This window comes from Schistocerca piceifrons, chromosome 2 (assembly GCF_021461385.2).
Source record: "Schistocerca piceifrons isolate TAMUIC-IGC-003096 chromosome 2, iqSchPice1.1, whole genome shotgun sequence".
Lineage (NCBI taxonomy): Eukaryota > Metazoa > Arthropoda > Insecta > Orthoptera > Acrididae > Schistocerca > Schistocerca piceifrons.
This window is the reverse complement of record NC_060139.1, coordinates 1,067,060,894-1,067,087,464: the sequence shown is the minus strand read 5'-3', so window position 1 is coordinate 1,067,087,464 and position 26,571 is coordinate 1,067,060,894. Positions and strand designations below refer to the sequence as shown.

General features: G+C 42.5%; 1 protein-coding gene across 2 annotated transcripts in view; it reads right to left on the bottom strand.

Annotated features, from left to right (window-relative positions):
• The window catches only part of LOC124777470 (nuclear mitotic apparatus protein 1-like), a 99,494-nt gene that overhangs the window by 22,456 nt on the left and 50,467 nt on the right, over window positions 1-26,571 (bottom strand). The window contains exon 3 of one of the 2 annotated variants that reach the window (XM_047252895.1): window positions 8,786-8,935. The exons of the other annotated variant lie outside the window; for it this stretch is intronic. Within the exon in view, the coding sequence (XP_047108851.1) occupies window positions 8,786-8,935 (150 nt within the window). The remainder of the gene's footprint in view (window positions 1-8,785; window positions 8,936-26,571) is intronic. 2 annotated transcript variants of the gene reach the window in all.

The window sequence follows — 26,571 nt, the reverse complement described above, 5'->3', positions numbered from 1 at the left end:
GTTGATAAAGTTCTTTATGTGGCACATGAGAATTTTTTATTGTACATTCAGCTGATGACTATCTAAAGGCCTGTTTCTATTAACTATGCTTGAACCTGTATAATACTTACTGTCAGTGTAATAAGTCATATTACTTTGAAGTTTAAGTAGACAGTCACTTCAAATAAAACTGTTATTATGATCACATCAATGCTGATCAATAGTAAAAAGTAAACTTCTCAATTTTTCTTTCATCACCTTTTCTTCCCCTAAAGATAGTTAGTGAGTGAAACTTGAATTCAACTTCCATCATATGGTATCTTAATAATATCATCACTGTGATTACTTTTTATATAGTTTATCCAAAATTTACTTTTTAGCTATGCACAAGCATTGAAATTATAGGTTCTTTCAATTTTATGAAAATGCACACAAGTAACTTCTGCATTCTAAAATTAAGTCACTGCTTGGACTCACTACAATTCTTTCACTAATAACACATTGAGAGGCCATAATCCATGGGAAGTCACTGGATGCGATGTCAGTCATTGGCTACAGAAGCCTATGCATTTCATTTGTCTCCATACAATCTCAGCAAGAATTTCTGATGCTTTACATTCCAGTCTGCGGCAATCTGTCCACAGTAATCTATCAATCATCCTGTGTGGCCTTGTGGAGGTGACATGACATTCATATGTCAAAAACGCATGATCACCCTGTGTAGCAGTGTAAATGTGGTCAGTGCAATACTGAAGATCCACCCTAGAAACTATTCACCTCAGAAACTTGAATTCTCATGTAATCTCCAATATTCTATGCCCCGTGTGTGTTGCACTGATTATATCATGCATTCAAAGTCACTTAACTTGTGGCATGCTGCCATGTTCACCACACACAGACTGTTCAGGTACTGCATCTACACCACTCTGAATGCCACAACTAGCTATGAAATTATGGTGTCGTATGAGGCACATCTTTAAATGGGACAACCTTTCCCAGGCTTTTAGTCATCCAATTTACTATTCTCATACCTATGGATTACTACAGAACTTATCTCTTCTATTGGCTTCAGATAATATTTTTCAAAAATATCAAAAATTATTGTCTGAGTTTCAGAATGAATGTGTACAGAAGTACAGGGTGTCCCTTTCAGACCTCTCACATTTCAACGGCTTGGAAAAAAATGACAGTAAATGTAACAATGAAGTTGGAGCTTATGCTAGAGCATCTCAAAGTATTTATTTAATAACCATAAGGACAGCTCTACCTGTGACCCATTTGTAGAAAGAAGAATATTACATCTGTATTAAATTTCTTGCCATGTTCTTTGTAATATGCCCTCTGTTACAGGTTGCAATGGCATTAGTGATATGACATCTTATAGGAAAAACATCCAGTCATTCACAAATTTCCACAAGAAGAAATCCATAAGGGATGATATTGTGGGGAGGAGTTGGAGTGGAGGGGAGGGGGGGGGAGTGGGGGAGGGGATGTGGTGGCCAGGCAGCAAGTCCTCCACATGCAGTCTTACAACTGGGGAAATTTTGTATCCAGGAACTTGTGAACAGCTGTCAACCAATGCAGCAGACCAACATCTTGTTGAAAGATGGCATTAGGTTGCAGATCCTGTATCTGAGAGTGTACAAACTGCTGCACCATGTCCAGACACACTAACCCATTAATTGTATTTTCTGCAAAGAAGAATGGCCCAACATCCTGTTGTGCATTAATCCACACAAGACATTCAGTTTAGGGTTATCACAAACATGTTCAGTGATAGTATGCTGATGATGTAAGCCCAAAATCTGAACATTATGCCAATTAACAATTTCTCATACATGAAAGGTTGTCTCATTTGAGAATAAACATCTTTCCAGGAAGCTGGTATTCACGTCAATACATTGCAGCGTATCCACAGCAAATATTTGTCTGCACAAATTGGTCAGCATCAAATGTTCCAGAATTTGCACTTTGTAAGCATACAACTGAAGACACAAGTGTACTGCACAGTGTAATGTTGCTTGGGGTATATTAATTTTCCTAGATATCTGGTAAACGTATTTACAAGGGCTTTTGAGAAACACTTGTCTGATGTCCTCCACTGTCTCTTACAAATCAGTATGACACGTACAGCTAGAATATTTTAGAACACTCCCAGTTGCCAGAAACTTACAATACCATTCCTTAATTGTTTTTAAATCAGGTACCTCACATCAATACAAGCTATGATACTTCCTTTGCACAGGAATCAGCGATTTTGTTGTTGCAAAGCACACATTGCTCTTGCATGCACTGCTGTGCAGTTGCCATTTTGACTTTGTGCAATAATGTTGCACTCTGGCAGCAATAGTTGGCATGTCTGACATAGGAATACAAATTCTTTGAGATGTTCCAGCATATGCTTCATAATGGGACTAAGCCAGAGAAGGTAAGAAGACAGAACAAACATAAAAGCATCCACCAAAAGAAAACCATTAACTTGGGACATATCATCACTACCTCAGAGTAGTACATTAAAAGCCTGCAGCACAGAAAGTTGGGCAATGCCCCACGATGCCCACTGCTTCATACATGCATTGTTCTTTTTGGCTTGGTCTATATAATTTTGGTTTTATTCTGAATAAAAAAAATCATTAATTTTGTTGACATTAAGTAATTAGTTAATTAGGGTTTTCTACAAGTCTAAGTCCACTGCCAAATTTCCATATTTTTGTGGTTGTCTTGTGTAACTTGCACACTGGTCAGCCACAGCTAGACAGACACATGTATGGTGTGTGTAGTACCAGTGAGTGTGCTGTCTGTGCGTATCTGAGTTTGACCAAGGGCAGACTGTGATGGCCCAGAGGCTCTGTACAAGCATTTCAGAAACTGCAGGACTTGTCAGGTGTTTGAGCAGTGCTGTGATGAGTGTCTTCAACATGTGGCAAAACCAAGGTGAAACCATGTCCAAACATTGTAGGATTTGGCGGCCACCATTCATTACAGATGTTGAACATCATAGGCTGGGCAGACAGGTAAACCAAAAAGGGCAATGATCTGTGGCAGAACTAACATAAGACTTTAATGCTGGAGAAATTGCAAGTGTGTCTGAACACACAAAGCACCAAACTCCTAACGATGGGCCTCTGCAGCCGATGACCCACATGTGCCAATGATAACATCACTACATCAGCAACTACAACTGAAATTGGCATGTGACCAGTGGCACTGGATGTTGGCACAGTGGCAGAGCATTGCATGGTCTGATGAATACCAACACCTTCTTCATCATGCCAATGGGAGGGCATGAATCCATTGTCTTCCTGGGGCACAGCTCCTTGATACTTGCACTGTGGGACAGAGAGAAGCTGGCAGTGGCTCTATAATGCTCTGACAAACATTCACGTGAGCATCCATGGGTCGAGTGGAGCCTGTGCAAGGCACCATGATGGCCAAAGAGTATCATACACTGGTTGCAGACGAAGTACAGCCCTTCATGAAAATCATGTTTTCTGACATCAGAGGCATTTTTCAACAAGATAATGCACCATGTCACAAGGCCAGGAGTGTGATGGAATGGTTTGAAGGACACAGTTGCAAGTTTCAGTTGATGTACTGATTCCCCAAATTACCAGATCTGAACCCAATCGAGCACACCTGGGATGTGACTAAACGTGGCAGCAGAGATCATCAAACCCCCTTTGAATTTACAGGAATTAGGCACCTTGTGTGTGCAGATGTGCAGCCAACTCTCTCCAACAAACTACCAATGTCACATTGTTTCCATTCCATGACATACTGCCACTGTTATCCATGCCAAAGGTGGACATACCGGCTATTAGGTACATTGTCATAATGTTATGGCTGATCAGTGTATACGTCACAAGACTGCAAGTAGACACAGTCCATTTTGAGATAAAAAATGCATAATATATTTATGTTTCTTGACTTCTGGAAAGCGTGTTCCAGCCATTTTCCCAATTCATTATAATTGGCTTTCATTACAATTGGCTGAATCACATAACGAGTTTCATATTTTCAGGTATTTTTTGATCACAATGAAAATTAAAGGCTTTAATGCCAGCAATTTAGAAGGAAAGGTAACAACTCACTGAATAGTGGAGACACTGAATCATCAACAGGCACATGAAAAAGACTGAAAATATGTTAGCTTTACAACTAATTCCTTATCAAGCCAGAGTACACACACACACACACACACACACACACACACACACACACACACACACACCTGTACAATTACACTGTGCTGGCTGATTAAACATTTCTGTTCAATGGCTGATTATCCACTGTAGTTGATTGTGTATTCAACCAGCACAATGTAAAGGCACAGGTGCTTGGGGTGATTAGGTGCAGAGGGTGGGTTGGTGTGGACGCAAAATGTGTGTTTAGCCATCAAGTATATCTCTGAAGAATGATTTGTCCAAAACATAGCAACATACTTACCCTATTGACTACTCATTACCTCGGCTATATGGTGAGTTGTTAGAAATTAGTCCTTCCATTATTTGTATTTACATAATTACCTGTTTCTAAGAAAGATCTCTCTCTCTCTCTCTCTCTCTCTCTCTCTCTCATTCTTTCTCTCTCTTCTGTGGGAGCGGAAGGGGAGGAGGATGTGGGGTAGCTAGTAAACAGTGGTTTCAGTTGGCTGAGACTGCAGTCGTGTGTGTGTGTGTGTGTGTGTGTGTGTGTGTGTGTGTGTGTCTACATCTATTGTTGATGAAGGCATTAATGGCCAAAAGCTGTATTTGTGAAAGTTTTTTTGTTTTGCCTATCTGCAACTCAGCATCTCCGCTATATGGTGAGTATCAACTTTTGTTTCATAATATTGTTACATTCTATCCTGGATTTTCCATTGTTTTATAAAAATGAACATAGATTCCCTAGACAGAGATCTTGCAGTACTCAGCTCCCATTGTGCTTCCAAAAGGTCCACAGTGTTGTCAGTATTGGTGCTCACACTGATGTAATGTTCCTTGACTTCAGGAAGTCATTTTATACAATCCCACATTTATACACTCCTGGAAATGGAAAAAAGAACACATTGACACCGGTGTGTCAGACCCACCATACTTGCTCCGGACACTGCGAGAGGGCTGTACAAGCAATGATCACAGCGGACACACCAGGAACCGCGGTGTTGGCCGTCGAATGGCGCTAGCTGTGCAGCATTTGTGCACCGCCGCCGTCAGTGTCAGCCAGTTTGCCGTGGCATACGGAGCTCCATCGCAGTCTTTAACACTGGTAGCATGCCGCGACAGCGTGGACGTGAACCGTATGTGCAGTTGACGGACTTTGAGCGAGGGCGTATAGTGGGCATGCGGGAGGCCGGGTGGACGTACCGCCGAATTGCTCAACACGTGGGGCGTGAGGTCTCCACAGTACATCGATGTTGTCGCCAGTGGTCGGCGGAAGGTGCACGTGCCCATCGACCTGGGACCGGACCGCAGCGACGCACGGATGCACGCCAAGACCGTAGGATCCTACGCAGTGCCGTAGGGGACCGCACCGCCACTTCCCAGTAAATTAGGGACACTGTTGCTCCTGGGGTATCGGCGAGGACCATTCGCAACCGTCTCCATGAAGCTGGGCTACGGTCCCGCACACCGTTAGGCCGACTTCCGCTCACGCCCCAACATCGTGCAGCCCGCCTCCAGTGGTGTCGCGACAGGCGTGAATGGAGGGACGAATGGAGACGTGTCGTCTTCAGCGATGAGAGTCGCTTCTGCCTTGGTGCCAATGATGGTCGTATGCGTGTTTGGCGCCGTGCAGGTGAGCGCCACAATCAGGACTGCATACGACCGAGGCACACAGGGCCAACACCCGGCATCATGGTGTGGGGAGCGATCTCCTACACTGGCCGTACACCACTGGTGATCGTCGAGGGGACACTGAATAGTGCACGGTACATCCAAACCGTCATCGAACCCATCGTTCTACCATTCCTAGACCGGCAAGGGAACGTGCTGTTCCAACAGGACAATGCACGTCCGCATGTATCCCGTGCCACCCAACGTGCTCTAGAAGGTGTAAGTCAACTACCCTGGCCAGCAAGATCTCCGGATCTGTCCCCCATTGAGCATGTTTGGGACTGGATGAAGCGTCGTCTCACGCGGTCTGCACGTCCAGCACGAACGCTGGTCCAACTGAGGCGCCAGGTGGAAATGGCATGGCAAGCCGTTCCACAGGACTACATCCAGCATCTCTACGATCGTCTCCATGGGAGAATAGCAGCCTGCATTGCTGCGAAAGGTGGATATACACTGTACTAGTGCCGACATTGTGCATGCTCTGTTGCCTGTGTCTATGTGCCTGTGGTTCTGTCAGTGTGATCATGTGATGTATCTGACCCCAGGAATGTGTCAATAAAGTTTTCCCTTCCTGGGACAATGAATTCACGGTGTTCTTATTTCAATTTCCAGGAGTGTATTTAGCGAAAAAAGAAAAAAAAAAATACAAAGTTACCAAGCATCAGACCAAATTTATGACTGTGTTCAGTTCCTTGCAGAGAGAACTCAACACATTGCTCTGAGCAGAACAAAATCTACAGATGTAAAAGTAATTTCATGAGTACCCCACAGAAGTGTGGCGGGACTTACAATATATAAAAATGATTTAGTGAATAAAGGAAAATCCAGGATGGAATGTAACAGTGTTATGAAAAGAAAAGTTGCCACTCACCATATAGCGAAGATGTTGAGTTGCAGATGATGACAAACACACACACACACACACACACACACACACACACACACACACACAGATGCACTCATACTCACGCAAATGCAACTCAACCACGAGTCATGTATGTGTGAGTTGTGTTTGCGTGTGTGTGTGTGTGTGTGTGTGTGTGTGTGTGTGTGTGTGTGTTTGTGTGCATGTGAATGTATGTGTGTGATCTGTTTTTGACAACGGTCTTACTGGCCAAAAGCTTATTTGTGACAGTCTTTTTGTTGTGCCTATCTGCGACTCAGCATCTCTGCTATATGGTGAGTGGCAACTTTACTTTTCATAATATTGTTAAATGATTTAGTGGATAACTTTGGAAGCCCCATGAGGCTGTTCACAGATCATGGTGCTGTCTAATAGGAGATAGCAACATCAGATGACTGTAACTAACTGCAGGAAGACCTACAGAGGACTGGTGAATGGTGTTTGCTCTAGTGAATGGTGTAGGCTCTAGCAGTTGACCCTGAATGTAAACAAATGTAACATATTGTAGATACATAGGAGAACAAATCTACTGTTGAACAATTACTCTATTGTTGACAAACTGCTCTAAACAATAACCACTGTAAAATATCTAGCAGTAACCATGCAGAGCAATCTTAGCTGGATGAGGCAGTTCCTATGATCTGCGGGCAAATAGCAAGCACAGTCATACCATATGTCACTGTAGGCACACTGGTGGTGTGAATAACCAAATGAGGCATGAGAAGACATTTATCACAGCAACTATATATACCAGGGACCACCCAACATTTTGGTATGAAACAACCACTTTTTCTATATCAAATATTAATTATTAGAAAACACTTCTAACATAATAAATGCTAGGGGCAGTCCAAGCATTAAAGCTTCTTTACTATTATTACACTATGTGGTAAACTAATTGTTAACTACTAACAAAATCTAAATACTTCTGATGTCATATGAATTTTGCTAGTGATTCTTGTTGTGCACCAAGTAAGTCAGTCAGCATAAGGAATGTACAGTCAGTAAGAAGGTCTGAACTTCATGTCAGCTGTGCCCTTGGTTTTCAGTATCATACAGAACTAAGTGTATTAGACTGAATAATTGTAAATTATTATACAGTGTTTATCAATAAACGCACTGTGATGACATACTGGACCATTATTTAAAGTAGATTTGTTAACCGCACATCCAATCACAGCCACACAAACAGACCTTGTTAGGTCAGAATGTTTCCAGTGCACTACAATATATCAGTGAGAGGACCACATGGAACAGGAAGGAGGAAGCCCAGTGTATTGACTCACAAAGGTAATCTAAGAAAGATTTATCTTTTCCTTGCAGTCTCAGGTGAAAAGGCAAGCTCAGTGTATTTGTACAACTCATAGATCACCCTCTATTGATTTGTGGCTATTCTGATAAAGATCTAGAGAGATTTAGTGCAACCCTTCTGTCTGAGGAAGGAGCCACTGGCTCCGAAAGCTTGCCAATTACAACCACCCTTTGTGTGTGTGTGTGTGTGTGTGTGTGTGTGTGTGTGTGTGTGTGTGTGTGTTCTGCCGCCGCTTGGGGAGCAAATTTTTTTATCTATCCAATATATATGGATTACATATGTTGCACTATCCATCACTGTGCATATGTTGGAAAAACCAGCTTGTAGCATTTTGACATTCATGTATGCTGATGGTGTAAACTAAAAATTGTATTTAGGCCTCACTCTAGAAATGAGTGAGAAGTACAAATCTTGACAGATAAATAACATGAATTTCTTGTTGTCACATCTCCCTCATCATTCAATTTGGAATTTCTTATTCACCAAATGGAGTTTCTCCCTCTCATTGGTTAGCATTTTCTACTGCAGTCACAGTAACAGAGAGCATGGAAGTTTGAGATTCATTTTTAGTTCCTTTCTCCTATTTCCCTTCATTGAGTCATTGTTCTGTTTTGTGTCAATTGTGGTGGATTCACTGCTGTTGGTTGTCCATCATATATAGCAAATTATTGTTACAGTCTAATCCAAACGCAAAACTTTTTTATTGTTGTAAGTACCCTAGCTTTATGTAAAAACATTTTACTGCACATTAGTCATTTTTGTGTAGTATATACTCACTTGCTTGCTTTCAAGTTCTTTTCACACTGCAAGTGTTCTGAGAGCAAGTTCTCAAATTTTTTTTCAGCATCCTTAAGCTCTATCTGAAGTCCCTCTTGTCTGCATTCACTCTGTTTCCAATCACTTATCATATTTCTTTCTGACTCATTTCTAAAATAAAAAATATTTTAAACAGCTTTAGTTTGTAAAATGGCCCACAAATCTTATATTGTGTCTTCATAAAGTAGTGACACCATATTTTAAACTGCTAACAAATGAAAATAAAAAAAAAAGAGTCTGCACACATATTGTGTCAAAACCAACAACTTATGAAATATAAAACTGCCAAACCACATCGTGGTTATGTTGATATACAAAATAAGAACAATATGTTAAACTACATAAATTGTGATATATATATAAATAAATTAAACATGTCAAACAATGGAAAAAACCAAGGCTGGAATAACAATAATATGAAAGGATAGATAACAATAATATTGTTACATTCCATCCTAGATTTTCCATTGTCTGAAAGGATAGATAGTTGCCCGTGACATAGAGGAAGTATTGAGCAGCAAATGGGCACAATGAAAAAGACTCCTAGATATCATTCAGCTATTAGACTGAGTTCTTCATCAGACATAGGCAACAAAACATACACAGTGCTGCCCTGGGAGCATGCAGCAACAGGATGGTTGACTGTTAAGTGCAGCATTGGTGGTTGTGCTGGAGGGAGGAAGAGGGGAGGAGGTAAATGGGAGAGGACAGTTGTAGAGCAGGGTAAAAGACTACACAGGTATGCTGACAGGATACAAGGCATGTGCAGGGCTCGAGTGGGGGCAGTAAAGGTCATAGAGGCAGATGGAACAGAGGGACTAGCAAAGGGGTTACATAAAAGAAGGATATGTTGCAGGAAGAATTCCCACTTGTGCAATTCAGAAAAGCTGGTTTGGTGGGAAGATGCTGTGAAGCAGTCACTGAAGTCATTGAACCATATCATGTTGAGTAGCCCACTCAACAATTGTGTGGTCCAGCTGTCTCTCAGCCACAGTTTGGCAGTAGCCATTCATGTGGACAGACAGGTTAATATTTTTCATGTCCATATAGGACATGGCACAGTGGTTGCAGCTAAGCTGGTAGATCACATGGATGCTTTCAGAGGTGACCCTGCCTTTGATGGGGTAGGAGAGTCCTCTGACATGACTGGCATAGGTGGTAGTGGGAGGACATAAGGAACAGATCTTGCATCTAGGTCTATTGCAGATTTTGTGAACTGCACAGGTGGGTACTCTCCCTCAATATATCTTTTGTTCCCATAATCCTCTGGCCCCAATCTTCACTACTCCCTGTCCTTCACCTGCCTGCCACATTCCTGCCCCCACTACAGCCCTACAGGTGTCTTCAATCCCACCTGTGCACTTGCGTTTTCCTTTCCCCTTCTCTTATACACACATCAAAAAAGTTTTGCATCACCTCATTTCCAAGAGTCCTGGAACCTGTACAAAAAATTGGAATAGATATCAACATAAACATCATTTCCGCCCCTTTTATTGCTCATGAAAACCATATGTTGCATGTTGTACCACCATACAGTGAGACCTTCAGAGGTGGTGGTCCATATTGCTGTACACACCGGCACCTCTAATACCCAGTAGCACATCCTCTTGCATTGACACATGCCTGTATTTGTCGTGGCATACTATCCACAAGTTCATCACGTTGGTCCAGATTGTCCCACACTTCAACAGTGATTCAGTGTAACTGGTTGGTGGATCATATCGTCCATAAACAGCCCTTTTCAATCTATCCCAGGCATGTTTGATAGGGTTCATGCCTGGAGAACATGCTGGCTACTCTAGTCGAGTGATGTCGTTATCCTGAAAGCAGTCATTCACAAGATGTGCATGATGGGGGTGCAAATTGTCATCCATGAGGATGAATTCCTCGCCAATATATTGCCAAAATGGTCACACTATCGGTTGGAGTATGGCATTCCCTTTTCATACAGCCATTATGATGCCTTCCATGACCACCAGCAGTGTACATCGGCCCCACATAATGCCACCCTGAAACAGCAGGGAACCTCCACCTTGCTGCTCTCACTGGACAGTGTGTCTAAGACATTCAACCTGACCAGGTTGCCTCCAAACACATCTCCAATAATTGTCTGGTTGAAGGCAAGTGCGACACTCATCGGTGAAGAGAACATGATGCCAATCCTGAGTGGTCCATTCAGCATGTTATTGATCCCATCTGTACCACGCTGCATGGTGTCGTCATTGCAAAGATGAACCTTGCAAGGGACATCAGGAGTGAAGTTTCACATCATGCAGCCTATTGTGCACAGTTTGAGTCATAATATGACATCCTGTGGCTGCACAAAAAGCATTATTCAACATGGTGGCATTGCTGTCAGCATTCCTCTGAGCCATAATCCATAGGTAGCGGTCATCCACTGCAGCAGTAGCCCTTGGGCAGGCTGAATGAGGCATGTCATTGACAGTTCCTGTCTCTCTGTATCTCCTCCATGTCCGAACAACATTGCTTTTGTTCACTCCGAGACGCTTGGACACTTCCCTTGTTGAGAGTCCTTCCTGGCACAAAGTAACAATATGGATGCAACTGAACTGTGGTATTGACCATCTAGGCATGGTTGAGTTACAGACAACATGAGCTGTGTACTTCCTTCCTGGTGAAATGACTGGAACTAATTGGCTGTCAGACCACCTCCGTCTAATAGGAGCTGCTCATGCACGGTTGTTTATATCTTTGGGTGGGTTTACCGGCATCTCTGAACAGTCAAAGGGACTGTGTCTGTGATACAATATCCACAGTCAACATCTATCTTCAGGACTTCTGGGAACCGGAGTGATACAAAACTTTTTTTGATGCGTGTACTTCTTTCCTACTCATTTTGCACCACCCTGCCCCCCTTCTCCAGCATAACCCCCTAACACAGAAGCTAGCACCCCACCATCCTGTCCTTTACATGGCCCTGCATGCTCCCAGGGCATCATTGGCATCTTTCCTCCACCCTTAACCTGCTATCCCTCCCTGCCACATGTCTCCTCTGCACCCACTCTACTAACCCCAGAAAAGCTCAGTGCTCACCTCAGATGTGGTTGCAGTGAGGCCTTATCACACAGTGATTGTGTGTGTGGGAGTTGTGCTTGTATAAGTGTGTGTGAGTTTTGTTGTCTATGTCTGCTGAAGGAGTAGGCGTGACTACTGAATGATATCTAGCAGTCTTTTTCATAGCACCTGTCTGTTACTCAGTACCTCTATGTGGCAAGTAGCTACTTGCACATTCATAAATTAAACATATGATATAAATTTAGCTTCATGTTGTGCATTGTAACTTATATTTATGAGCAAGGCAAAATACCCTTAGACTTCAAGAAGAATGTAATAAACCAAATTACAAAGAAAGCAGTTGCTGATAGGTGTGACAATTACCAAACTACAGTTTAATAAGTCACGGTTGTAAAATACTAACACAAATTCTTCATAGTAGAATGAAAAAACTGATAGAAGCAGACCTTGGAGAAGATCAGTCTGTATTTTTTAGAAATATAGGAACACACAGGGCAACACCGATCCCATGATTTATCTTATAAGATAGGTTATGGAAAGGCAAATGTATGTTTATAGAAACTGTATACTTAGTGAAAGCTTTTTACAATGTTGACTGGCATACTCCCTTGAAATTCTGGAGGTAGCGGGGGTAAAATACTGGGAGCAAAGGGCTATTTAAATCTTGTATAGAAATCAGACAGCAGTTATAAGAGTTGAGGGGCATGGAAGTGAAGCAGTGGTTGACAAAGAAGTCAGACAAGGTTGTAGCGTATCTCTGATGTTATTCAATCTGTAGTTTGAGCAAACAGTAAAGGAAAAAAAGAAAAATTTGGAGTAGGAATTAAAGTTCAGAGAGAAGAAATAAAAAAAGCCTTGAGGTTTGAAGACAACACTGTGATTCTGTCAGAGAGAGCAAAAGACTTGGAAGACAATTCAGTAGAACGGACAGTGTCTTGAAAGGAGGATATAAGATGAACATCGACAAAAGAAAGACAAGGATACTGGAATGTAGTTGAATTAAATCATGCCATGCTGAGGGCATTGGATTAGGAAACAAGATACTTAAAGTATTAGATAGGTTTTGCTTTTTGGGTTCAAAATAACTGATGATGGTAAAAATAGAGAGGATATAGAATGTAGACTAGCAATGCCAAGAAAAGCATTTCTGAAGAAGAGAAATTTTTTAACATTGAATATAGACTTAAGTGTTTGGAAGTGTTTACTGAAGGTATTTGTCTGTAGCATAGCCATGTATGGAAGTGAAACACGGACAATAAACAGTTTATACAAGAATAGAATAGAATCTTCTGAACTGTGGTGTTACAGAAGACTGCAGTAGTTTAGATGGGTAGATTGCATAACTAATGAGGAGGTAATGAATAGAATTGGGAGACAAAAAATATGTGACACATCTTGACTAAAAGAAGGGATCGGTTGATAGGACACATTCTGAGACATCAAGGGATCACCACTTTAGTATAGTGGTAAATGTGTGTGGGGGGAGGGGGGTGGGAGGGGAGGGGCTAAAAATTGTAGTGGGAGTCTAAGAGATGAATACAGTAAGCAGATTCAGAAGAATGGAGGTTGCAGTATTTATTCAAAGATGAAGAGGCTTGCACAGGATAGAGGAACAAGGAGCGCTACATCAAAGGAGTATTTGGACTGAAGACCCCAACAACATATATATTCATGTACTCACTCAATGAGCACAAACAATTTCTATGTATATATGACTGTCAGAATGTTTAAATGACTTTGTGTACTGAATAAAAATAAGTACTGTGTTTACAGAGACAGTGCACTTTTTCTATTCTAATACATGACCACAGATAACAATGTTGTTTCTTGTAGATTTCAGAGGAGAGTTGTATAATACATACGGTTATAAAAGATTCTTATCTTTTTCAGAACAATTAGTTCCATAAAAATATAGAAAACTCTGTGGTTGTGAAATAATGTTGTTCATTTATAGTGTTTTGTAAACTTCAGTGGGTAAAATTTGTTTTAACAAAACTAGTTTCTATCTTTTAGCTTCAGCGTCTCTTTGGATACATTTAGCCTACAATCACAGTGGATTTTTCATAGTGATTCAGTCTAAAAGCATTAATGTGTTTTATATACCCGGCTATGTTGTTTTGGTGAGGGAAGTGGTGACAAAGTTTATTGCCCTTTTTTGTAATACTGTTCCTATGTGTGGGATGCTTGTGTAGTTTTGTTCTGTATCTGTTGCATCTTGCAAAGGCATGCTCATACTAAATTGATATTACATAAATGACTGCAGCAAACAATGGGTACTGAATAAAAACTATAATCAGATTGTTCAACAGAATGCAGTTTGAAGGACAATCTCTTGAATTACAAAGAGAGAGGGAAGTGACTGGTGAGTATTTTTTGTGCCTCCTCTATCACAGGGCTCAGCCACAACAGAAAGTCATTACCACAAATCTACCACATACAATTTTCACGCAAGTACCCTCTAGGGCTACCTGGACCAGGCTTCACGGTAACTGCCTATTTATGTGGTTGCTATTAGATGCTCACGCCATTTTATCTTTTCTCACAGTACTATGCATGGACTAATCTCTATGTACAAATATATTTGCTGTTATACTGGATTATTCTTGTGGATTGTTTTTTGGATTGTGTACTATGTTGTGATACTTGTACTGAACTTGAACTGTAGAATATATCAGCTGATTGATATGGTGCACTATTATTTATGTTGCTAGCTACAACATAAGTGTGATAATAGTAGTTGAATCTTGTGTTATGTTGTGTGGACATGGACACAGAGCAGCATCAGCTGCTATCAGGCCTATCCACAGAGGTCATTCTTCAACAATTCTTACAACAGCAGCTGGAAGAACAGAAGTAGCAGGAAGCACTCTTGGCCAAATTGCTTACCAATCAGACTGAAATGCAGCCACAGTTGTTCCTGCCATACAGTGAAATGACTGAAGAGTGAGATGTGAATGAGAAGCGACTGCAGAAGCATTTCACCCTGTGTACGGTAACAGATCCTGCAACCACTAAATTGCTCTTCTTGGCTTGCATTCTGTCCCAAACATATTGGCTGCTTTGCAAGCTTGTCCCCCTCACTGAATTGGCTCAGTATGATTTTGATGAAATGTGTGCTCTCTTACATGCCAACTTTCATTGTAATTGACATGTTACATCATCATGAGTGGAATTCTGCTAATGTCATAAACACCACAGCCAGTCATATTGCGCCTGGACAGCTGGACTACAGGGTCTCAGTAGAAGGTGCCATTTCATCACTCCAAACACTAAGGAATCATAAGCAGAGCTTATGATTTGAGATGCTACTTGCATGTCCCCAAAAAGGTATGTACAGTGAAACCTCTTTAAGCCAATCACTTGAATTTTTTTGAGAAAGTGTTCCTCTGTGGGGGGGGGGGGGGGGGGGCGGGTCTTCTTAAAGGGTGACCAAGGTAAAATGAGATGCTGAACATAATCACTTAAACACAATTAATAACAACAATTGCTACAATGAATAACAAGCTCTTATAATGTATTAATAACTGTAATAATAAAACTGTATATACCTAATCATTTACATAGTAAAATACACACAAATTGGCATCTGCACACACTTTTTCATGTTTGTTTACACTCACATTCTCATATTCTTTTTCCAACTTGTCTGTCAATACTATGAAAGGCATCACCTAATAGAATTGCCTTTATAGGCATTTCACTATCACTGTTTTGATTGTGACTACGCTGAGGATCTTGTTCATTTCTGCAATGTCTTCCCAATTATTGTCACTCTTGAAGCATTAAATTTCTTTGTTCACTGTAGAAATGTCCAGTTCAATACTGGCAGCGTTGAACAGATGACAGGATTTGTATTGATTCATCACCATCTTCTTCTTCTGCAGCGTCCACATTTTGTGAAGACTGAAAACCAATTAATAAAGCATTGTCTAATTGTTCCATTTTTCAATTCATTTCACTCATTCTTAACCCAACTGACAACATTACTTACTGTCACAGACTTAGGTATGTCATACTGTTATAACGTCAAGTTGAACACATATATTTCAAAGACGACACAATACATGTAAGTCACAGAGCAAGTAGACAAAGTAAGACATGTGTACACTGTAACAGTCAAATGAGCACTGAGTCCAAGCCTAGCGGCCACTGTCTGGCTGGCCGCTTAGGTGGCGCGGCTGCTGCATGGCTGGCAGACAGTGCCGCATGTAGACGCGCGTAACTGCGCGGAGGCACTTTGAAAGATTGGCGAGTCACAACACTTTTCCCCCCTTTGAATTTTTTGCACTGGTCTTGATGGAGGTGGCCCATAGATTGCTAATGTCCATAGGTGTTGTTTGACTGGCCATAAAGTCTCAAGCAGGAGGCTTCCCATACGGGCGGAAGTGTCCCCGATGATAACGGGTCGAGATGACAGGAGACGTAGGGGTCGAATCTGCTGGGGCTCCATGCACCAATCTGCCCGTTGCGGCAAGTCCAGTTGTTATAACAGGAGACATGGGTGATGTGTTGGCATCCATAGGAGAAGGAGGCGAGTAGAGTTGCTCCGACAGAAGATGGTCATCCGGTTCCTGCATGGGCATCTGGTGGCGTCCGTTCTTGTGCTGGCACCTAGATGATGGTGAGAGGGCTGCGTTGTGAGTAATGAGAGATTCCAGTATCCCGAGCATCAGTTAGAGCCGAAGGTGGTGTAGCAGCATCCGGAACAGGCGTTGCCAGCACACGAGGCCGAAGCTGGACCGAATGACACACTGCAACACCCGTGTCCATCCGGATTTCGTACAGGCGTCGGCCACGGTGTCGTAAGATGCAGCCAAGACTCCATTTTGGCCACCTGCCATATCCCCATACCCATACAAGGTCGCCGGTGGTGAACCGGCCAAACGAAGGCACCCGCAGCTGTGAGGTGGAAGGCCGCAGAAGATGAAGTAGCATACGGGGCTGTCGGCCATGTAAGAGCTCAGCCGGGCTGTGGTTGCCCATGGGGGTGAAACGGTAAGAAGCCAGAAATTGGAGAAGCCATCATCATCAGCAGCAGAAGAAGTCAGGAGTTTCCTCATCTGGGCCTTAAATGTGTGGACCAGTCGTTCAGCCTCACCGTTTGATTGTGGATGGAACAGAGGGGCTTTGACATGCATGACGCTGTGACGAGCACAATAATCCGCAAATTCGGAAGAGGTAAATTGTGGACCATTATCAGTAACAAGAGTAGAGGGAAGGCCTTCCAAACAGAAAATGCGAACGAGAGCACTTGTGGTTGCCACGATGGTAGGCGACATGCAATGGACAATGAAAGGAAAGTTAGAGTAGGCATCAGTTACGAGTAGCCAATAAGTACCTAAAAAAGGTCCCGTGAAGTCAGAATGAATATACTCCCAGGGCTTCTCAGGCGAAGGCCACGGTGACAAAGATGATTCGGGGCGGCGGCCTGTGATGCACAAGGGCTGCAGGCAGCGACCATGTGTGTGATTTCAGAGTCGATGCCGGGCCAGTACACATGACAGCGCACCAGAGATTTTGTGTGAGAGACACCCCAGTGCCCTTGGTAAAGGAGGTGCAAGATGGAAGCACACAAAGACGCAGGTACCACAACACGCGGCGAAGCATTGTTGGTGGAAAGGAGGATAACACCATTCCTAGCTGTGAGGCGGTAAAGCAAAGCATAGTAGTTCCACAACGGATCAGAAGTCTTAGCGGATGGGCGATCTGGCCAACCCTTCTGAATACAGCGTAAAACCCAGGAGAGGGTAGGGTCAGAACCCGTAGCAGCCGCCATCCGGTCCCCGGTGATGGGGAACCCGTCCACAACCCGCTGCTCGGCAACATCCAGGTAGAAACACAAAAGTTCGTCCCTATCAAATGCCAGATCAGGACCCATGGGAAGGCGAGAGAGTGCACCAGCATTCGCATATTGAGCCGTTGGCTGGAAATGAATCTCATAATTGAAATGAGACAAGTAAAGAGCCCAATGCTGGAGGTGGTGTGCAGCCTTGTCGGGAAGCGACGTTGATGGATGAAACAAGGAAATAAGTGGTTTGTTGTCCGTAACAAGATGTAATTTGGATCCATAAAGAAAAACACCAAACTTACGAAGAGCATAAATAATGGCCAAAGCTTCTTTTTCAGTTTGAGAATATTTTCGTTGGGCATCCATTAGCGTTTTGGAGGCATAAACAATGGGTTGTTCAGAACCATCAGAAAAACGGTGCGCAAGGACTGCACCAACCCCGTATTGAGAGGCGTTGGTGGCAAGAACAAGATGTTGGCCAGGTCGATAAGTAGCCAGGCATGGGGCCTGTTTCGGCATAGTCTTCAATTTATGGAAAGCCGCATCGCATGACGCGGACCAGTGAAAGGGCATGTTTTTATGCAACAGGCGATGCAACGGCTGAGCCACCGAAGCCACAGATGGTAAAAACCTGTGATACTATGCTATTTTTCCCAAGAAAGCCTGCAGTTCCTTAACGGATGCAGGGCGAGGAATGGCATCGATCGCAGTGACAGTTTGCTGAAGCGAACGAATACCATCCCGATAGAGTTGGAACCCCAAGTATGTGATAGATGCCTGAAAAATATTGTGATTTCTGAAGATTACACTTAAGACCGGCAGTCTGTAAGACATGAAAAAGTGTGCGGAGATTCTGAAGATGTTCTTCAGTGGTGGAGCCAGTGACAAGAATGTCGTCCATGTAATTGATACACCCAGGGACAGGGAGCAATAAGTGTTCCAAGAATTGCTGAAAGAGAGCAGGGGTGCTGGCAACACCGAATGGCAATGATTGGAATTGATAGAGGCCAAAAGGCGTGTTAAGGACCAGAAACTGCCAGGATGCAACGTCAAGAGCAAGTTGATAATAAATTTCTGACAGGTCAATTTTAGAAAGATACTGCCCCCCAGCAAGTTTAGTGAACAATTATTCAGGTCAGGGCATAGGGTAAGAGTTGATGAGGCATTGAGCATTTACAGTGGCTTTAAAATCGCCACAGAGACGTATATCACCATTGAGCTTAGCAGCGACAATGATAGGAGAAGACCACTCACTGGGAGTGACACGAAGCAAGACCCTGGAAGTAGTGAGATGATCCAGCTCCCATTTTACCTGATTACGAAGGGCCACAGGAATGGGCCGAGCCCGAAAAAACTTAGGCCAAGCAGTAGGTTTGAGTGTGATATGAGCTTCAAAATCGTTTGCACGGCCTAATCCAGGAGAAAACAGGAATGAAAATGTCGTCGACAAGGAATCCAATTGAGCATAAAGAATAGCATCAGAGTCATCTATGGAGAACCCAAAAATGTGAAAGGTATCAAAACCAAAAAGATTCTCTGCGTTACTCTGGACGATCACAAATATGGGAACAGTGTGAACAACGGATTTGTAAGATATCTCAGCATTAAATTGTCCCAAGAGAGAAATCTTCTGTTTATTGTACATCCATAATTGCCGAGTGACAGGTGATAGGAATGGAGAACCCAACTGAAGATACGTCTGAGAATTGACGATAGTGGCAGCAGAACCAGTATCCACCTGCATGCGAACATCCCGACCAAATATTTGGACATGAGGAATAACTTCCCTGAAAGGGAAGAAGGACCATTGACAGACAACACAGAAGCAGAATCAGTGTCACATTCATGAACATCAGGTATGCGGTCAGATTTGCAAACGGATGACATATGATCCTTCTTTTGGCATTTGTAACACACGGCCCAATGTTGTGGACAATCTTCTCGTGAATGTTGCGTAAAACACCTCGGACATGAAGGAAGTTGCTGTGGATTTTGCTGCAGTTTCTTAGAGGTTTGTTTATGGTTAGGCCAAGACTGTGCTTGGGAGTGTACTGCGGCCACGTCGGCCAGTGGGGACACGCCGCACGTTTCGTCAACAGTGCAGAGAGGTTGTACTTCCCCGACATCATCCCACGCCTCTATTTGTGGTCCAGTGGTGCAAGAAATTTCAAAAGACTGAGCAATGGGTAGGACTTCATCAAGAGTCCGATTTGCCAACTGAAGGGCACGTTGCCCAACTTCTTTGCCTGCACCGACCAGATAATAGCATCCCGTACCATGGAATCGGTATAGGATTCTTTGTGAACTTCAGTAACAAACTGACACTTTCTACTGAGGCCGTGAAGTTCAGCAGCCTAAGCGCGATAGGATTGATGCAGTTGTTTTTGACAACGATAAAAGGCAACACGAGAGGCTACCACATGCGTGTGCTTTTGAAAATATATGGACAGAAGTGAGCACATTTCAGCAAAGGACAAAGACGCAGGATCTTTCAAAGGAGCCAATTGCGACAACAACTGATACAATTGAGGCAAAATCCATAAAAGGAACAGAGACTTACATGTTTGTTCGTCCGTGACGTGAAATGCCAAGGAGTGCTGTCGAAGACGTTTTTTTGTAATCAGACCAATCTTCCACTGTCTCGTCGTAAGGAGGAAAAGGAGGTATAGACGACGACGAGAGACGCCCCGCATTTGATGCCACGATGAAATTGCGAATTGCTGATGTGAGAAGCATTTGCTGTTCAATGAGACCTTGCAAGAGTTGCTCTAAAGTAGCCATGGAAACCTGTGGGTCAACGATGAAAAGAAAAAAATCCACTACCTCGTCGCCAATTGTTATAACGTCAAGTTGAACACATATATTTCAAAGATGACACAATACATGTAAGTCACAGAGCAAGTAGACAAAGTAAGACATGTGTACATAGTAACAGTCAAATCAGCACTGAGTCCAAGTCTAGCGGCCACTGGCTGGCTGGCCGCTTAGGTGGCATGGCTGCTGCATGGCTGGCAGACAGTGCCGCATGTAGAGGACACGCGTAACTGTGCAGTGGCACTTCGAAAGTTCGGCGAGTCACAACACATACATGGATGCAGAATGCAGAAGATTCTTTTGGTAATTTAAATTAAAAGACCAGATCACTCATTTGTTAAGATGTTGAACACACCAAGTTGTGTTGGTAGGAAAAAATTTTACTTCCACATTCGATAACTTGTAGCCACAAGGACATGTTGCATTTTACATTTCAGAATGCTCATTTTTTAATTTAAGTTACTCAGCCAAGGAAAAAAATATCACATGTCATCCATGTGTTTTTATTTTCGTGTCAAGAAACACCAAGCAAGGAAATATTGTTTTTGAAGCACTATGGACAATTTGCTGTTTGTATCATTAGTGGTTCTTATTTTTCACACAGAAGTTATCACAAAGACCAATCATAAATCTTTGTTTCACCATTTTGCCAACTTTGCACTGATCACCCTTCACAGTTAGTGTTTTGTCTGGAATAGCTCTAAAAAATAAATCAGTTTCATCCCTGTTGTAAATGTCACTATCACAAGACCCACTTGTAATTACACTAAGTCTCAACTTATGGTGAATCATTTTGATTAACTTCTGCACTTTCTCTATAGACTGATTGGAAAACAATATTGTTCAAACAACAGATCAATCCAACAAGCCATTGCTTGCACTGAAATTAGGAATTCTGAGATTGGAAGCAAATTTAACAGCTTCTCTTGTAACATCAATCCACTAATAGGCAATACTCTGGTATGTGCTCTGTTAAACCGATCTAAAACAACATTATTAACATCTGCAAATGGTTGTCACCAACTTTTCTTTGAATTTTTGTTAGCGTTTTTTCCTCATTCCTTAACACACCAGTTGCAATTTGCAATTGTACAGGGCTATTACAAATGATTTCATAAATTCACTGTAGCTCCATTCTTTGACATATGGTCATGACACACTACAGATACGTAGAAAAACTCGTAAAGTTTTGTTCGGCTGAAGCCGCACTTCAGGTTTCTGCCGCCAGAGCGCTCGAGAGCGCAGTGAGACAAAATGGTGACAGGAGCCGAGAAAGCGTATGTTGTGCTTGAAATGCACTCACATCAGTCAGTCATAACAGTGCAACGACACTTCAGGACGAAGTTCAACAAAGATCCACCAACTGCTAACTCCATTCGGCAATGGTATGCGCAGTTTAAAGCTTCTGGATGCCTCTGTAAGGGGAAATCAACGGGTTGGCCTGCAGTGAGCGAAGAAACAGTTGAACGCGTGCAGACAAGTTTCGCGCGTAGCCTGCGGAAGTCGACGAATAAAGCAAGCAGGGAGCTAAACGTACCGCAGCCGATGGTTTGGAAAATCTTACGGAAAAGGCTAAAGCAGAAGACTTACTGTTTACAATTGCTACAAGCCCTGACACCCGATGACAAAGTCAAACGCTTTGAATTTTGGCGCGGTTGCAACAGCTCATGGAAGAGGATGCGTTCAGTGCGAAACTTGTTTTCAGTGATGAAGCAACATTTTTTCTTAATGGTGAAGTGAACAGACACAATGTGCGAATCTGGGCGGTAGAGAATCCTCACGCATTCGTGCAGCAAATTTGCAATTCACCAAAAGTTAACGTGTTTTGTGCAATCTCACAGTTTAAAGTTTACGGCCCCTTTTTCTTCTGCGAAAAAAACGTTACAGGACACGTGTATCTGGACATGCTGGAAAATTGGCTCATGCCACAACTGGAGACCGACAGCGTTGACTTCATCTTTCAACAGGATGGTGCTCCACCGCACTTCCATCATGATGTTTGGCATTTCTTAAACAGGAGATTGGAAAACCGATGGATCGGTCATGGTGGAGATCATGATCAGCAATTCATGTCATGGCCTCCACGCTCTCCCGACTTAACCCCATGCGATTTCTTTCTGTGGGGTTATGTGAAAGGTTCAGTGTTTAAACCTCCTCTACCAAGAAACGTGCCAGAACTGCAAGCTCGCATCAACGATGCTTTCGAACTCATTGATTGGGACATGCTGCGCCGAGTGTGGGAGGAACTTGATTATCGGCTTGATGTCTGCCGAATCACTAAAGGGGCACATATCGAACATTTGTGAATGCCTAAAAAAACTTTTTGAGTTTTTGTATGTGTGTGCAAAGCATTGTGAAAATATCTCAAATAATAAAGTTATTGTAGAGCTGTGAAATCGCTTCAATCATTTGTAATAACCCTGTATTCTATATTTGACTCTTTCCACAGTCAAACCCACTCACTAACTGACACTAAGATTTTCCTTTTTTCACTCTCTCTAACAACATAAACGTGCTATTCTAGTGAAAAACAACAAGTTTACATTTATTTGAATTAGCCGTGACTTGTCACTATATAGGAAAAATTGGAACAGTTTACTATTATAAGTACCAATGACAATGAAATTTTGGAGACCGTTGTGTCACATTGTCAATGAGAAGTCTTACAGTAATACAATGTTGTAATTCCCTGTTCCATGATTGTTTGTGGTCATCTTAAAGGGGGGACATTGTCAGTTAAAGAGTGGTCATTGGCTGGGAGAAGGGGTCATTATCTTAAAGAGGATAAAGATGCATTGGTCTTATGGAAGTTTATTTCCATTCCTTAAAAATATGGTCTTTAGAAAGGAGGTTGGCTTGAAGGGTTCAGCCACTCAATGGGAACACACTCCTATCATGTCCGTAATGTCTTCACAAGCATTCCTGGGGCAACAGCTCCTATATATGGGCACAATGTGTTGCTTGTAATAAAGATGGATATTGCACTTCTGTGTGTCGAGGGTCCTCACTCTGGCACTTGGCAGGACCAAATGGATATTAATGCAGTTACCTTGGACTCTCAAAATTCAATGGTGACACCAAAGAAATTGTTCATTATGCTTACAATGTGCAACATAAATATACAACAATAGTAATACACCAAAGATCAGCTCTCTTGTTGAACATACCTCCAACTTGGTGCACCATCACTTCACTCCAACTGCTCACCACCTAGTGACGTACAGCAAGCAGCAGGTTCTGATCGAAGGTCAATTTACTATTGAAGCAGCACGTAAAAATATCGTACAGCACTTCATCTTCTTCTTGGTATACAGTGCAAACCTTGTGATGCACAGCGCAAATGCAGAAAACCTTTTCAGCTTGAATGCATTTTTCACTTTTGAGTTTGGCACTGACCTCCTCTCCAACCAAAATATTTTTAAGGAGCTAGAAGACATTTGTATGGAGTGCTCAGACAATTTTTCCATAGGCTTCAGCAAAGCAAAGAACATCACAGTGCACATTGCATTAAAGAAATCAGCATGGCCCACTTCTTTCATAATTGGCTTATACCTTTAGCACCGTGTGTATCAGTAAAAGACGAGTTGGACAGACACAAAACTTCATGTCACTGAACTAATTTTTGTTAGCAAGCAGGAAATACCACTGGTAATTGTTCAGAAACCTTCAGGAAAACTTTGGTTATGTGGTGATCTTGCTGTCACAGTAAACTCACAGTTTGAAATTGACATTTATCCCATTCCAAAGCCAGAAAAAGCTTTACCACACTCTCAGATGGGCAGTATTCTTCAAAACTGACCTGGCCAAAACTTACTTGCAGCTGCCCCTTCATGAAGAATCACAAAAGGTATTGCTTGTTAATACATGGCCTTTATAAGTTTAAACATTTGGTTTTTGGCATTGCAGTGTCCCAGTCCTTTTCAGATGGTTCTTTGAACAACTGCTTACATGTTTTCCAGGACATATTAATTATTTAGATGATATTGTTGTCACTATGATCAGAACAGAGGAACATTTCCAATACCACTGGAAACTGTTCAGCACTCTACAGGCCACCAGCCTCAAATGTAATTTAAACAAATCCAAGTTCTTTCAGCCATCACTGGAATATCTCAGCCATGTCATTTTTCAAGATGAACTTCAACCTGTGAGGAAGAATGTAGATGTGATCACAGCATCCCAAAGGTCATCTGGGAGCAGAGGGCCACCATATGTGTATCCTGGACAGAGGTGACAGGGCAGTGCAGTGTTATCATAACCGATTCTGCACGCATCAAGGTGACCATCCACCTCCATCCCCAATCATGCTCCAGGATACTGGTCACAGCAACACTGTGCAATATTCCTTTACTACCCCATCTCCTTACTTTCCCATTTCAGCTCTGGAGCTTTTCCTTCTTCTTCTTCTTCTTCTTCTTCCTCCTCCTCCTCCTCCTCCTCCTCCTCTCTGACAACCCAGCACACCACCTCAGTTGTGCAACCATCATTTTCCTTTTCTACACAACCCATTTAGGATGGGAGATCAGAGGAATCACAGCAGGAAGTGCCAGACCTTCCCAAGCAGTACTTCCAACTGGGGTTCCCTCACCTTTTGAGCTGGACACGGAAATGGAGTACTCTCTGGACTGTCTGGCATCACCTCTACATTGTCACAACCCAGACACCGCCACCATGTGAGTTTCTTACAGCTGCATACCCCAGTGCAGGTCAACTGGGAACCAGTTAAGTCCATCCTACACTTTCATAGATGTCACTCTTGTTCATAATGTCCCTTGGCATCCTGCCAGGTGTGGGGCCGCCACTCATGCAATGTTGCTCATACCCTCATACTGGGGAAGGATTGTAGTACAGTAACCCATGGAACTACCAGCACCTTCAGTGGGTATTCAAAGGAATTGACACCGCTGCCACTGACCAGATGATGTTACAACTCAACCATTTTTCCACATTTGCCACATTTGGGCTCAGCTGCCAGAGAGAGAGAGAGCCCCTTTTAGTCCTTGCTCAAAGATCTGGACACAGACTGTTCCAAACACACAAAACTGTTTGCTGTCATACTGGATTATTCCTGTGGCATGTCCTTTTGGGCTGTGTACTATGTTGTGATACTTGTACTGCACTTGAACTGTAAAATGTATCAGCTGAATGAAGTGATGAACTATTACTTATGTTGTGTGTTACAACAGAATTACTACATTCTTCTTGAAGTCTGAGGGTATGAGATACATATCTTGTACACAAGGTGGAATGGCTTTGTCATGGCTGGTTTTCCCAATAAACTCAAAGATTCTGAGGGAATGTCGTCTACTCCAGGAGCTTTGTTCTGAATTAGGTCTTTCAATGCCTTGTCAAATTCTTCTTGCAGTATAAAACATCACATCTAATTTTCATTTACTTTCTCTTCTCTTTCTACAATATTGATTTTAAGCTCTTTTCTCCTGTGTAGCCCTTTTATATTCCTTCCACCTATCACCTTTTCATTTTTCCTTTAGTACTGGATTGCCACCTGAGCTGTTGTTAGCCACACAACATTTCTTCAAGGCAGCATCTATCTACCCCTAACTATGCATGCTTGTACAGCCTTGCATTTGGGAATGAGTCACTATTGTTCAGAAAATTTGTTCTCTATGGCAATTTAGATTTTAGATGGTATATCCTTTTGTCTGCTTCATTTGTTACACTTTTATATTTTCTCCTTTCCAAATTAAAATTCAGTATCACCCTGTTGGTTAGGGATTTCTAATAGGCCTTGTCTTTTTTCCTATTTGCTCATCTAATACCTTTGGTATTTAATCGTTCGAAGCTATCCATTCACCTCCCATTGTATTCTTCTCCAGTATTTCAGTCAATTATTGCCTAATGCCTCCTTTGAAACTCTCAAAAACATCTGGTTCTTTCAGTTAATCCAAGACCCATCTCCTTAATTTCCTGACATCCTGTCCTCAGATGAGTGCCATCGAGGCCAGGAGCAACAGAATCTTCCTCCACCAGTATTCTGACTATCTCTCATGCACTGAAGAGAAATATTTTTCCCACCATCCTTCCCACCCCATCCATGGTGGTATCTCACAGCATACCTGACCTATGCAGTATCCTTGTCCATCCCTAC